Source organism: Lithobates pipiens, unplaced genomic scaffold (assembly GCF_037356315.1).
Source record: "Lithobates pipiens isolate NorthernLeopardFrog02 unplaced genomic scaffold, aLitPip1_a1.2 Scaffold_7, whole genome shotgun sequence".
Taxonomy (NCBI): Eukaryota; Metazoa; Chordata; class Amphibia; order Anura; family Ranidae; genus Lithobates; species Lithobates pipiens.
In genome coordinates, this window is record NW_027507892.1 from 3,075,354 (window position 1) to 3,091,568 (window position 16,215).

General features: G+C 43.3%; 1 protein-coding gene across 2 annotated transcripts in view; it reads right to left on the reverse strand.

Annotated features, from left to right (window-relative positions):
- LOC143959303 (leucine-rich repeat-containing protein 28) overlaps positions 1-16,215 on the reverse strand; it is a 112,122-nt gene that overhangs the window by 45,224 nt on the left and 50,683 nt on the right. For both annotated transcript variants that reach the window (XM_077467995.1, XM_077467994.1), the window contains exon 3: positions 5,341-5,381. In XM_077467995.1, the coding sequence (XP_077324121.1) occupies positions 5,341-5,381 (41 nt within the window). The remainder of the gene's footprint in view (positions 1-5,340; positions 5,382-16,215) is intronic.

Here is a 16,215-nt window from a genome sequence, read left to right on the forward strand (position 1 = left end):
ATATGTATTCTGCTACATATTTTTGGTAAAAAAAAAAAAAATCCCAATAAGCGTATATTGATTGGTTTGCGCAAAAGTTACAGCGTCTACAGACTACTGGATAGATTTATCGACGATCTGAGATTTTTAGCAGGACTGCGACATTGAGGCGGACACACAAGCTTACGTTACGTAAACAGGTGGCCCCGCCCCCTCTGATGCCACTGGGAAGCCATTGGGGAGTCCCTGTGCGTCAGAGGGGGGCGGGGTCACCCGGGGACATCACTATGCGGTCCCGCCCTCAGTTATAAAAGAACTGTCACCTGCGAGGACGCGTCATACGGCGGGTGCCTCCCATGGAGGCAGATCTTTTTTATTTTTATTTTTTCGGTCCGTTGGCGGACCGAGAGAAGAAGATGAATGGACTTCGTGGGACTTTTTTTTTTTTTTTTTTATGAATATGGGGTACACTGTACCCTTACTCATTCACCAAAAATAAATAAAACATTTTCAAGCATAGATTAGAGCACTCCCCTTAAGAGAGTGCTCCTAATCTCAGCTTGTTACCTGTAAAGAACAGACTTGGGAGCCAGAAATCTTGCTGATTGATAGGGGATCAAATACTTATTTCACTCATTAAAATCCAAATCAATATATAAAACCTTTTTTTATGTTATTCTGTCTCTCACTGTTAAAATAAACCTACCATTAAAATTATAGACTGATCATTTCTTTGTCAGTGGGCAAAAGTACAAAATCAGCAGGGGATCAAATATTTTTTTCCTCCTCACTGTATCAATCACAAGTGGGTCTGATGGGGAACTAGCCCCTCAGCTGCCCCTTTAGATTGCTCCCACTTTCAGCGTCACTAGTTGCTAGAAGCCTGCCGGCTGTGAAGCAGATAGCGTCCTTGACTATCAGAGACAGGTAAAAAGGGAGGATGGGAGTGGCAGCAAACATGCCGCTTTGCTACCCAGCATACAGAGACAGGTGCTTTGCCTGTCTCTGTACACCAAATACCTTCAGTTTTGTTATTTACGAACCGAAGGCAATTCGTTTTTTTTTTCTTAAAGCGGAGCTCCAGTAGTTTTTGTGCTTATTAAAAATCAGCGTCTATAAAAATTGTAGCTGCTGACTTTTCATAAACACACATTCACCTGTCCCAGAATCCAGAGATGTGCTGACCTGAACAGTTGCTTCTTTCCCTCTCCTCTCCCCAGGGATTTCAACAGTGGACACCCAGCTGTGACAGCTTGCGGCTTCTCAGCCGGGTGCGCACTGCACATTTACGAGTCGCGCTGCGCCTGCAGAGTGATCCAGGAGCCTTCTGGGACCTGTGACGTGTCCCAGAAGGCAGCAGGAAGTGAGGGGGAGAGGAGAACTTCCGCTCGGACTGCCTAGGCGGGTACCAGTCAAAAACTGGGTACTCGCCCCCCCCCCCCCCTCCGCCCCAAAAAAATTTGCATGGCAAATCTGGCAGTGCGGGAGGGAAGGAGCGCTGAAAGCAGAACTTCCCCTTTTGGGTGGAGCAACACTTTAATTTAGTGGATCCGTAGCTCTGCTTTGTAAAGGTGGCACTGTTGAGAACCACCTGAATCTGCCACAAGTTCCTGTAAAGCTGCCGAAACTGGCAGGAGGGATTATTTCATTTGGAGCAGGACCCTCTAAAGGGCCATACCTTTAGAAAAAGTGTTGCCTGTGCTTAACTGAATTCAGTTGCAACAATGCTAATGGTATTAGCAAGCAGAAAACTGAAATATTTCAAACATTTATACCTGAGCAGGAGTAGCCCCAATGGATAACTGCATGTCTGGTGGAAAGGGCAAGGAAAAGGCAGTTCATGCTGCAGGGCCTGTGCCAGTATTTACATTTTCCAGCCGACCTGACCCTTACTGCACAGAATCCATCAGTCCGACCATTGTGCACTATGAGTCAGTCTGATATAGACCCAGCTCTCCAGGAACCCAGACAGAGGAAACACTCCACCGGCCTTCTACATGTCAGGCAGCAAGGAGAACATTAATAAATTGCAATTTGGCAGCTCATTGGCTACTAAATGATGCTTTCACTAAAAGTACTGTTACCACTTACAGCAAGCATTTCCAGCAGGTTAAAATTTACCACTTGCCCACCAGCCACTGTGTATATACGGCGGCAGGTCGGCTCGATAGGGCACGATGTGACACTCAACAGCTCAATGTAACACTCTGGGCGAGCGTGCGGCCGCTGAACACTGTGTGTCCCGCAGATTTGATGTCCGCTGGTGACCCACGATCGCAGTACACAGAGGCAGAACGGGGACCTGCCTATGTAAATAAGACGAATCCCCGTTCTGACAGAAGACATCATGGAGATCTGCTGTTCCCAGTGATCGGGAACAGCGATTTCTGTGGTGTTCCAGTGAGCCCAGGAAGCACATAGTTAGAACACACCTGGGGAACACAGTTAACCACTTGCTCGCCCCCTAGTGTTAACCCCTTCTCTGCCCGTGTCATTTTTATATTGATCAGTGCATTACTTTTGCACTGATCAATGTAATAATGTGACTGGTCCCCAAAAAGTGTCACTTAGGGTCAGATTTGTCCGCTGTATCGCCAAAAATCGCAGCTCGCCGCCATTACCAGTAAAAACATAAAAAAATAAAAAATAAAAAAACAATAAAAGTCCATAAATCTTTCCCATAGTTTGTAGACGTGATAACTTTTGCGCAATCCAATCAATATGCACCTACTGAGATTTTTTTTAACCAAAAATATGTAGAAGAATATATTGACCTAAACTGATGAATAAATTAGTTTTTTTATATTTTATTTTAGAAAATGTATTATAGCAGAAAGTAAGAGATTTTTTTTTTCTCTTTTTAAAAATTGTCAGTCTATTTTTTGTTTCACAGAAAAAAAAAAAAAAAATGCAGAGGTGATCAAATACCATCAAAAGAAAAAAAAAATGGGAAAAAAAAGACATTCATTTTGTTTGGGTAATTAAGGCTGCTTTCACACTGGGGCGGTATTCAGGCCTGAAAAAAAACGGCCCCTTTCACTCCAGTGTGAAAGCCGGAGGGCTTTCACACCGGAGCGATGCGCTGGCAGGACGGTGAAAAAAGTCCTGCTAGCCGCATCTTTGGAGCGGTGAAGGAGCGGTGTATTCACCGCTCCTACCCATTGAAATCAATGGGACACCGCGGCAATACCGCCGGCAAAGCGCCGCTGCAGCGGCGCTTTGCGGGCGGGTTTAACCCTTTTTCAGCCGCTAGCGGGGGTTAAAACCACCCCGCTAGCGCCCGCAGACCGCCGCTAAAACGACGGTAAAGCGCCGCTAAAAATAGCGCCGCTTTACCGCCGACGCCGCTCCCGCCCCAGTGTGAAAGCAGCCTAAGAAATATATTTAATCGCTGATGTGAGTACAATAATATTAATCGTATCCCTAAACCACACCAGTTCCTGTGCTGAAAAAAGCTGCACCAAAAAAAATTGATTCCTCAATATGTCATAAAATTATATAAAATATTAGTGCGCTAAAATCAATTGTGGTCAAAAAATGTTAGAAATCTACCTTCCCAAAGGTTTCCAATAAACACCTTGTATAATCAATAGTATAAAGTGCTCTCATGCATACTGTGCAAAATAAGTGCAATATGTGCAAATTAGTGCAATCCTGATCACATAAAGTGCTCTCATATATATGTATACACAACCAGATAATAATCGGTTAATTAGATAATTATGGAGACTAGGAAATTAGAGTGCTAAATAATATATATATAATATAATTTTGTTTGGGTACAACTTCGCATGACCGCGCAATTGTCAGTTAAAGCGACACAGTGTTGTATCGCAAAAAATGTCCTGGTCATTAAGGGGGTAAAACCTTCTGGGGCTGAAGTGGTTAAAGAAGATCTAAACTTTACCCGCTTCCATACCAGGCCAATTTTGGCATCCCTCTCCTACATGCAAGGACAGGGATAGGGACAAGGAGAGAAGAGAGGGACCCCCGAATCAATTCCCAGGGAATGCCCAGCTGCTCAACCCCACCGAGGCAGGGAGAGCTGTACTTACCATCCAGACGAGCTGGGGATATCCCATCACAGACCCACTTTCTGATCAGTAAGGGGTGGCTGCTGGCCACGGCACACTGTGACACAGACATCAGTAGCCCAGTCACATGTGTGCCCTGGAGCGTTGCGCTCACTGGCCGCCCCTGGAGCCTGAGGGGCATGTCGTGGCCGACCCAGCACATAGCTATAGTCTGCACACGCTCGATGGCCAGGCTGGGGAAACTACAAGGATAAGGGTATCCAGCCTGTCAGCCAGCCGGCTGTTGATAGTAGATCACAGGATCCAAAAATCTTGCGCAAAAGGCAAACTTCTGCAAAAAAATCCCTAGGTCCATCTCCTTCACTAGGCAGAAAAAAAACTGAGCTGCAGGAAGCAGGCTGAGGGGATGTTACTGGAGGGACCGCCCCCTGGGCGGAACTGTAAAGTTCTGTTTTTTCACATGTATAACATGTTCTGCCTAGTCCTCTCCTGAAGGTGGCATAATAACCCTATGGTCAAGATTAATGGAGCTGTGTCATTCAGTGAACGAAAGAGAAAACATTTTTTTTTTGCTAGAAATTAGTCAGAGCCCTTAAACATTATATACATGTTTTTATAGCAGAGACTCTAGGGTCTAACAATCCCTGCATTAATCTATGCATTAAGATAAAAAAACCTTCTGTGTGCAGCAGCCCCCTATTATTTACCTGAGCCCCATCTCAAACCAGTGATGTTGCACGAGACCCGAGGCTGACAAGGACTCTCCCTCCTGATTGGCTGAGACATTTGGCCATTGACTCCCACTGCTGTCAAAGTCAGCGAACCAATGAGAAGAGGGAGTCGGCAGGGCCGAGCCGTTGCTCCATGTTTGAATGGACACACAGAGAATCATCTTGGATGCCCCCGTAGCAAGCTGCTTGCTGTGGGGGCACTCGGCAGGAGGGAGGGGCCAGGGGCATCGGCAAGGGACCTGAGATAAGGATGAACCTATGTAATTCATATGTGTTTGGGTTTAAAGGGATGAGGCGGAAACTCTACTTGCAGAGTGCACAGTCTATTTACCTTTAGTAAATGAACCCCTTTTAGTCTGATAGGTTTATAGAGATCACAGGTTTACTTTAAAGCATGTCGCCTACTTTGTAGCACCTCATTTGTTTTCTGAAAGTACAGTTGGACGGTGAAAGAAAACATGCAAGGCCCAGGCCAGGAGAGAGGACAGAAAAAAAGAAGAAACCCACTGAAAGAAACAAAAAGGTGAGTACACAGGTAGTGCTCTGCTGCCCTCTTGTGAAAATATGTGAGTACAGCATAGAAGCAAGCAACTTACAATTCAACGAGGTTTGGAAGCTTCTGGGCAAGATTTTCTGGCTGCAAAATACAAAGACAATAGTTTATTCGCACATTTCTGCATGTGTTTATATGGATGAAGTGACATCATGGAAGGTATGATTGTACAGTGGGTAAAATAATTATTTGATCCCCTGCAGATTTTGTGTTTGCCCACTTACAAAGAAATGAAGGGTTTATAAAATTTATCATAGGTGTATTTTATATGATTGAGACAGAATATCAACCAAGAATCCAGAAAAAAATAAAAAACACATTATACAAATGTTATAAACTGAGCCCTTATAATGAGGGTATGGGAAGACCACATGGCTCCCAGTTGGGAGTCAGAAGGGCAGCCAGAACCTGTGTGACTGCAAGAGGCAGTGACACAGCCTGAGGACTAAGGCCAGAGCGGAGCTGTGAGCGCTAAAGTGAAGCACTCCACATTGAAGAATCCTGTGGTATGTGTGACCAGGATAAAGAGCAGAAGTACTGCTAAAAAGAGCCAGGTGGGCCAGCATTTTCCGTTGTGTGTATTTGCTGGAGAAGAACCCCTACGTGGGAAAACTTTATGTTACAGACTTTCATTTTCCTTTTTAACCGCTTACCGACCGCCTCACGCAGATATACTGCGGCAGAAGGGCACATACCAGCAGAGTCACATACCTGTAAGTTGCCTTTTAAGAGGCGGCTTGCGGGTGTGCCCGCCGGGAGCTCCATGACCGTGGGTCCCGCGGACTCGTTATCTGCGGGGATACCCGCAATCGTCTCACGGTGAGGAAGAACGTTCTGCCTAATGACACTGATCACAGCTCCCTGTAATTGGGAGCGGTGATCAGTGCCGTGTCACACACAGCGCCTTCCCCCCACAGTTAGAATCACTCCCTAGCACAGTGATGGCGAACCTTGGCACTCCAGATGTTTTGAAACTACATTTCCCATGACGCTCATCTTCACTACAGAGTGCCGGAGCATCATGGGAAATGTAGTTCCAAAACATCTGGGGTGCCAAGGTTCACCATCACTGCCCTAGCACTTAACCCCTACAGCACCACCTAGTGGTTAACGCCTTCACTGCCAGTCCCATTTACACAATAATCAAAGCATTTTTAATTGTACTGATCGCTGTATAAATGTGAATGGTCCCAAAATCATGCCAAAAGTATCCAATCTGTCTGCCATAATGTTGCAGTCATGATAAAAATTGCTGATCGCTGCTATTTCTAATAAAAAAAAAAAAAAAAAATTATCAATAAAAATGGCATAAAACTTTCCCCTATTTTGTAGACACTATAACTTTTGTGCAAACCAATCAATAAACACTTATTGCAATTTTTTTTTTTTTTTACCAAAAATTTGTAGAAGAATACGTATCGGCCTAAACTGAGGGTAAAACATTTTTTTTTATATTTTTTGAGAGATTATTTATTATAGCAAAAAAGTAAAAAATAATGCGTTTTTTCAAAATTGTCGCTATTTTTTTGTTTATAGGGCACAAAATAAAACCGCAGAGGTGATCAAATACCACCAAAAGAAAGCTCTATTTGTGAGGAAAAAAGGACGTCAATTTTGTTTGGGAGCCACGCCGCACGACCGCGCAATTGTCAGCTAAAGCGACGTAATGCCGAATTGCAAAAAGTGCTCTGGTCTTTGGCCAGCCAAATGGTCCGGGGCTTAAGTGGTTGATAAAAATGGGCTAGCATGCCCTAAAATATAGTCCCTGACTGGCTTGGATCCCTGACAAAAGCATCTACCATGAAAGCTAATGGTCCCCCATGTTAATATGAATATGTATATCTATCTATATCTCTCTCTATAATATATATATATATATATATATATATATATATATATATATATATATATATATATATATAAAGGTTTGGGGGTTCTAGGTAACTTTTTTTATTTTAAAAATACAGATTTTTAACTTGGGGGAAAAAAAACAACAAGTGTCAGAAATCGGCCTGGTCTTGAAGTGGTAAAATACACCTATGATAAAAATTACAGACCCTTCATTTCTTTGTAAGTGGGCGAACTTACAAAATCTGCAGGGGATCAAATAATTATTTTCCCCCACTGTATATCTCTACAATGAAATAGAAAAAAAAAATTATAATTTGTCATTTAAATCTTCATCATATATTCTTATTCCTGGGCTCTTCAAGGCCTAGGTTACATGATGCAATAGCCCGTATGAACTCAAGGGGGGAGGGGTATATTTATAAAGCAGAGAATCTGACATTCACCATACATTTACTGTAGGTGAATCTTCCTCTTATGTGTTTCAATCTATTCCTCAATAGCCACAAAGGATAGAAATCATCTTTGTATACCCCAAATTAAATTTGCAAACCTTGACATTACCTTGTGAAAGTAGCAGCAACATCATCATTACTGTGCTGTACATAAGCAAGCATTTCACTGACCATTTAGTCAGGAACTTTTGTTCCAGAAAAACCTTACCTGTGTGATTAGTAAAGTTCTTGCAGTCGGTTGCATGTAGCCTAAACATCAAACACATAGGATGAAAATGCGTGGTTATCCTTAGTATATCAGCTCTTCAGAGTCAGTACCCGAGGTGGTGCCGCATTGAGAACTTATTTTTTTACCCAGCTGCTGAGTACATCTCTCCATGATCTACCCCAGGGGTCTCCAAACCTTCTAAACAAAGGGCCAGTTTACTGTCCTTCAGACTTTAGGGGGGGGCAGACTGTGGCCAGTAGGAGTAGAAAAGACCCAGAGATCAGTGGAAAAAAACAATGCCTCATCTTGGGTGTCAGTGGTAGGAATTAAAACCAATTGTTGGTGTCATTACTAGGAACTGTGCCTCATTGCTTGTTTTATTGGGACCGGTTATTGATGTAATTGGGAGGAATTGCGCCCCCCTCATTGGCCTCATGGGGAGGAATTTTGCCCCCATCATTGGTGTCATTGGGCCCATTGTACTATTGTCTTTTTCTGACGCCATGGAACCTGTCTTTTGACTAAATAAAAGATTTGAAGGAAAAAAACCTCCGCGATTTAAGTTTAAACCTCTTCTCCTCCAGTCTCATTGTGTGGCCCCTTCTGAGGACTGGTGACCAGAATTGGACAGAGTACTCCAGATGTGGGCAGACCAGAGTTTTACACTTTTCACATATTTATTTGTAAAAAAAAATTGAAAACCATTTATCATTTTCCTTCTACTTCACAATTATGTGCCACTTTGTGTTGGTCTATGACATAAAATGCCAATAAAATACATTTACGTTTTGGGTGTAACATGACAAAATGTGGAAAATGTCAAGGGGTGTGAATACTTTTTCAAAGCACTGTAGGATTATAGCTAGGGTTATGGCTAAGGTTGCGATTATAGCTAGGGTTATGGCTAGGGTTAGGATTATAGCTAGGGTTATGGCTAGGGTTAGGATTATAGCTAGGGTTGGGACTATAGCTAGGGTTAGGATTATGGCTAGGGCTAGGGTTAGGATTATAGCTAGGGTTGGTATTATAGCTAGGGTTATGGCTAGGGTTAAGATTATAGCTAGGGTTAGGATTATAGCTAAGGTTAGGATTATAGCTAGGGCTATGGCTAGGGTTAGGATTCTGGCTAGGGTTAGGATTATAGCTAGGGTTATGATTATAGCTAGGGTTATGGCTAGGGTTATGGATAGGGTTAGGATTATAGCTAGGGTTATGGCTAGGGTTAGGATTATGTCTAGGGTTAGGATTATAGCTAGGGTTAGGTTAATAGCTAAAGTTACGGCTAGGGTTAGGATTATAGCTAGGGTTGGGATTATAGCTAGGGTTATAGATAGGGTTGGGATTATAGGTAGGGTTATGGATAGGGTTGGGATTATAGCTAGGGCTATGGCTAGGATTATAGCTAGGGTTGGGATTATAGCTAGGGTTATGATTATAGCTAGGGTTATGATTATAGCTAGGGTTGGGATTATAGATAGGGTTAAAGCAGTTTTGTACAGAAAATTGCAAGTTCATCTTATTCAAATGGCTTTGGAACATAGATGCAGTTATGACCATTGAAATAAAATAATATGCAGTATTTACCTTTTATTTTTAATGTTTATGCCGACTTCCGGGCTCTCCTCCCGTGGGAGTAGGCGTGTTTATCGGCTTCGCAATGGTCCCTGGGAACTTTTTTAGCTATTTCCCAGGAATCCGCGGGGGACACAGTCATGCCGAAATCTCGTGAGATTTCGGAAGAAGGATGCCGGTCACGTGACGTGGGCGTGTCCGAAATTGCCATTTTGAAAGTGGGCAGGCAGCTCTATCTGCCATTACCACTATAGCACACGAGGCAAGAGGAAGGAAAACAAAGAAGACACTCAATGAGCATGTGCGAGATGGAGCGGTGGATGCTGGGAGCTCAGCGTCATCGCATCCAGGAAGTAAATGCCTGTGGGCTTCAAACGCCCACAGTGAAAATGGAAACCGCCAGACTGCTTTTTTAAAAGTTTTCCTTAGCAATGAAATCGTCACGCCGGGGGTTAAAAAGACGCCGATCGTGACTGCAAAGACACCGTAGGAATCGCCCACCAGTGACACAGGTAAAAAAAAAAAAAAAAACGCAGCGGAATCCCGCTTTAAGTATAGGGTTGGGATTATAGCTAGGATTGGGATTATAGCTAGGGTTATGACTATAGCTAGGGTTGGGATTATAGCTAAGGTTGGGATTATAGCTAGGGTTATGGCTAGGGTTGGAATTATAGATAGGGTCAAGATTATAGATAGGGTCAAGATTATAGATAGGGTCAAGATTATAGCTAGGGTTATGATTATAGCTAGGGTTATGGCTAGGGTTATGATTATAGCCAGGGTTGGGATTATAGCTAGGGTTATGGCTAGGGTTAGGATTATGTCTAGGGATAAGGATTATAGCTAGGGTTATGGCTAGGGTTAGGATTATGACTAGGGTTAAGATTATAGCTAGGGTTAGGATTATAGCTAGGGTTAGGATTATAGCCAGGGTTGGGATTAAAGCTAGGATTATGGCTAGGGTTAGGATTATGGCTAGGATTATAGCTAGGGTTATGGCTAGGGTTAGGATTATGGCTAGGGTTAGGATTATAGCTAGGGTTATGGCTAGGGTTAGGATAATAGTTAAGGTTATGGCTAGGGTTGGGATTATAGCTAGGGTTATGGATAGGGTTAGGATTATAGCTAGGGTTAGGATTATAGCTAGGGTTGGGATTATAGCTAGGGTTGAGATTATAGCTAGGGTTGGGATTATAGCTAGGGTTATGGCTAGGGTTAGGATTATAGCTAGGGTTATGGCTAGGATTATAGCTAGGGTTATGATTATAGCTAGGATTATTGCTAGGGTTAGGATTATGACTAGGGTTAAGATTATAGCTAGGGTTATGAATATAGCTAGGGTTAGGATTATAGCTAGGGTTATGGCTAGGGTTAGGATTATAGCTAGGGTTGGGATTATGGCTAGGGTTGGGATTATGGCTAGGGTTGGGATTATGGCTAGGGCTGGGATTATAGCTAGGGCTGTGATTATAGCTAGGGCTGGGATTATAGCTAGGGCTATGGCTAGGGTTAGGATTATAGCTAGGGTTGGCATTATAGCTAGGGTTAGGATTATGACTAGGGTTAAGATTATAGCTAGGGTTAGGATTATAGCTAGGGTTAGGATTATGGCTAGGGTTAGGATTATGGCTAGGGTTAGGATTATAGCTAGGGTTATGGATAGGGTTAGGATTATAGCTAGGGTTATGGATAGCTGTAGGATTATAGCCAGAGTTGGGATTATAGCTAGGGTTATGATTATGGCTAGGGTTAGGATTATAGCTAGGGTTATGATTATAGCTAGGGTTATGGATAGCTGTATGATTATAGCCAGAGTTGGGATTATAGCTAGGGTTAGGATTATGGCTAGGATTAGGATTATAGCTAGGGTTATGGCTAGGGTTAGGATTATAGCTAGGGTTGGGATTATAGCTAGGGTTATAATAGCTAGGGTTATGGATAGGGTTGGTATTATTTTTAGGGTTAGGATTATAGCTAGGGTTAGGATTATAGCTAGGGTTAGGATTATAGCTAGGGTTATGGATAGGGCTGGGATTATAGCTAGGGTTAGGATTATAGCTAGGGTTAGGATTATAGCTAGGGTCAGGATTATAGCTAGGGTCAGGATTATAGCTAGGGTTAGAGCTCATTTCCCTTGCAAAAAGGACACTAGGAACAGAGATGGATGGACAATTTGCTCTGGGGGGTCTTCTTTGCAGAAGGAATGGGTTGGGACTGCTGTCAAAAAGCAGACTATGTGATCGTGCTTTACAAAGTTGCAGACATTGTTGCATGTATATCATGCAGGTGTGTTTTTCAAGCAACTTTTGAGGGTTTACATTGAAGTCTATGGCTTTCAAGTCGTATGAAAATCAGACCAAAGTAGTGCCGTAACTACTTTTAAGTCGCACAGATGTGAACGGTACTCATAGGGAACCACAGGGTGCCACTTTTAATGCGACTTTGTGGTCCAGTCACATGGCAAGTCACACAAGTATGAATGGGGCCTTACAGTAACTATCATCCTTTCAGTGATATGAAATTCTGACACTGCATAGATTTACTTGCCACAGCTGTAACTGTAACCCTTCCTTGCCACTCTCCTTCTCTAGTCACAAAGTTTATGGTAATATTTTCCGAATATTTAAGAATGCAATGTGTTCTGTGATTGGAGGAGGAGGTCCTATCATTCATCTGCCTCTCTTCCATTCACAGAATACTGCATTTTGTGAAAATAGGAGTTTTGTAAGACCTTTCACCGTTACAGTCAAAGGAATTTAGCCTGTTAACCCATACAGTGCTGGAGATTCACTGCTGTGAGGAGGATCTGGCATTACCAAAGGGAGGATTTTTACCATAACCAGCAGAACATAACTTCCATTTAATGAAATGCATTCTATGTCCCTGGTAAATTTCCGGGAGGGCGACCATGTACGTATTCCTGTGCATGGGCTGCCTGCGCGTCTCCTGCAAGGCGCAGGCAGCGCGATCTGTGATCCCGAGTCCATGAGACTCGGCCGATCCTAGCCCCTTACCATGTGATCAGCTGTCAGCCAATGAGTGATGTAAACAGAAGCCGGTCATCTGCTTTTTTTTTCCTCTCATGCTGATAGCACGAGGAGAAAGGGAAAAAAACTGATTACATGAGGGACATCAGTCCCGCACACGGAGAGCCACTGCTGCCTCATCAGTATCCATAAGTACTGCTAACCAGTGCCACCTATCAGTGCCAACCAGTGGTGCCAATCAGTGCCACCTACTAGTGCACATCAGTGCTTATCAGTGCCCTTCGGCGTCACCTTTCAATTTCAGTGCAGCCTCATCAGTGCGCACCAGTGGCATCTCATCAGTGCCCATAAGGGCCACCTATCAGTGCCCATCAGTGCAGCCTCATCAATGCACATCAATGAAGGAGAAAAATGACCCGTTTGCAAAATTTTATAACAAAAGTATGAAAACATTTTTTTTTTAATTGTCAGTCTTTATTTTTTGCTCAGCAAATAAAAAATAAATACCCCAGTAGTGGATTAAATACCACCAAAAGAAAGCTCTACTTGTGTGAAACAAACGATAAAAATGTCATATGGGTACAGTGTAGCATGACCGCGCAATCGTCATTCAAAGTGTGACAGCGCTGAAAGCTGAAAATTGACCTGTGAAGAAGGGGGTGAAAGTGCCCAGTAAGAAAATGGTTAAATATGCACACATTTTCAAAGCAATACAACATGGCCTTTATTTGAGCACAGGAACGTCATCCCTGCAGGAAAAGCTTGTTTAACCATTCACTAAGCTCTTGCTTAACCGCTTTCCTACTGGCAGTGCTGACGCACTTTGAATGACAATTGCACGGTCATGTAGAACTGTTCTCATGAAATTTTTATAATTTTTTTTCACACAAAAAGCTTTCTTTTAGTGGAATTTAATCACCACTTTTTTTTTTGCAAAAAATAAAAACCCAGAGGGGGAAAAAAAGAGGTTTTTCCTTAGTTTCTGTAATTTTTTTTTGCAAATAAGTAATTTTTCTCCTTCACCGATTGGCAGCACTGATATGCGGAACGGATGAGGAAGCACTGATTGGCAGCACTGATATGCGGCACTGATGGGGCTGCATTGATAATCAGGACAGTGATGATCAGTGCCCTGATTATGTGTAGATGTGATCCTCTGTCACACTTACCAGTTACCGGCTCTCCTCTCGCGCAGCGGGATCGTGCCTGTCTGTCCCGCAGACTCGATGTCCGCCAGTGGCCCGAGATTGTGGCACAGAGAAGCACAACAGGGAGAGGCATATGTAAAAGAGCCATTTGTCTGTTTCGCCTATCAACAGGACAGGGATCTATTGCTCCCAGTGATCAGGAGCAGTAATCTCTGTCAAGTTCTAGTGAGCCCACCCCCCGACAGTGAGAACACGCTTAGGGAACGCATTTATATCCTTGATTGCCCCCCCTAGTGTTTAACCCCTTCCCTGCCAGTGACATTTACACAGTAATTGGTGCATTTTCATAGCACTGATCGCTGTATAAATGTCAATGGTCCCAAAATAGTGTGAAAAGTGTCCGATCTGTCCGCCGCAATGCTGGAGTCATGATAAAAATCACAGATCGCCGCCATTACTATTGAAAAAAATAATAATAAAAATGCCATAAATCTATCCCCTATTTTGTAGATGTGATAACTTTTGCGCAAACCAATCAATATACGCTTATTGCGATTTTTTTTCCTTTCAAAAAAAATATGTGAAAGAATATAGATATTATATTATATTGGCCTAAACTGTGGAAAAAATTTGTATTTTTATATTTTTTGGGGGATATTATAGCAAAAAGTAAAAAAAAATTGCTTTTTTTTTTTTCAAAATTGTCGCTCTTTTTCGGTTTATAGCGCAAAAAATAAAAACCGTAGGGGTGATCAAATACCACCAAAAGAAAGCTCTATTTGTGGGAAAAAAGGGGAATTTTGTTTGGGTACATTGTCGCACATAGTTACATAGTAAGTCAGGTTGAAAAAAAAGACACAAGGCCATGTAGTTCAACCATAAAAATAAATAAATAAAAAATAATATCAAACAATCCCATATACACAATCCTATACCCACAGTTGATCCAGAGGAAGGCGAAAAACCCCAAAGCATTATCCAATTTGCTAAAGCAGGGGAAAAAAAATCCTTCCTGATCCCCCAGAGACAATCAGATTTTCCCCGAATCAACTTTACCTATAAAATGTCAGTACCCAGTTATATTACGGTATGTACATTTAAGAAATAATCCAGGCCTTTCTTAAAGCAATCTACTGAGCTGGCCAGAACCACCTCTGCAGGGAGTCTATTCCACATTTTCACAGCTCGTACTGTGAAGAAACCTTTCTGTATTTGGAGATGAAATCTCTTTTCCTCTAGACATAAAAAGTGCCCCCTTGTCATCTGTGTTGACCGTAGAGTGAGACCGCGCAATTGTCAGTTAAAGCGACACAGTGTCGAATCGCAAAAAAAGGGCTTGGTCAGGAAGGGGGTAAATCCTTCCGGGGCTGAAGTGGTTAAACAGCGGTGATTAGACACAGCTGATCGCGTGGTATTGGCCCTTTTCCCTGATCGGCGATCAGCTGGCCACAGGAGTTGTGTGTGTGTGTGGGGGTGGGGGGGGGAGGCATGGTTCTGGGAGGACATAATTAGACGACCCCTCCAAGAACTGGACGACCGCACTGTAGCCATCATTCGGCTATAGTGCAGTTGGCAAGTGGTTTAGCTCAGTTTCTGCTGTTCTCCTTGCTTCAGGGGCACAGTCACTTTGGTGCGGCATAAAATGAATGGAATAACAACCATTTTTCTGGTCTTACCCAAGTCACATTTTCCAGTATTGATATTGAATCTGATCAGATATTAGTGTTCATCATGAAAGAAAAAGATTGGCTAGACTTAAAGCAGTTCTTCACCCTAAAGGGGTAGTTCCGCTAATCTGATCCCTCCCCCCCTCCGGTGCCACAATCGGCACCTTTCAGGGGGGGAGGGGGGTGCAGTTACCTGGATAATCCAGGTATCTGCACCCACTTCCGGGCAGACCGCCGCAGACGCCCCCCCCCCCGTTGTGTGCTGGGAAACACACAGTTCCCAGGACCCAGCGGGGATCTGAAGAGAAGCGCAGCGCGACTCGCGCATGCGCAGTAGGGAACCGGGCAGTTAAGCCGCCAGGCTTCACTTCCCGATTCCCTGACAGAGGATGGCGGCGGGGGCAGCAACGAGACGAGCGATCGCTCGTCACCTGCCGCCGACATCGCTGGACCCTGGGACAGGCAAGTGTGATTTTATTAAAAGTCAGCAGCTGCAATATTAGTAGCTGCTGGCTTTTAATCTTTTTTTTTTTTAGGTGCAGAACCACTTTAAATGGATGGCGGTTCCTCCAGCTCAGACATTTCGTCTCAGTGCTACCACAACCGCTGAGAGATGGAGAAAAACTGACAGCCTTTGAGCGGATATGTGAGGGAAAAACATCTCAGGCAGGTATGGTGGGGTGAAGGTGCCAACATACATAAAAAAATGGGAAGAAGAAATAGGACCATGGGGTGAGAAGCAGAATATAGAGAAAATTTTGAAGTTGGCACACGGAACTACCAAAAATATTAGGGTGATAGAAACAAACTATATATGTTTAATAAGGTGGTATAAGACACCAGATATAGTGGCAAAATATCAAGCGGGACAATCTGGGAAATGCTGAAGGGGCTGTGGACAACTAGGGAATATGGCACACATATGGTGGAATTGCCCAAAGATTAAAGAGTTCTGGAGAGAAATACTAGGATATATAAAAGTAATAACCAAAACCCAGATACCAGAAAATTCTTGGGCATGTCTTTTCCATGG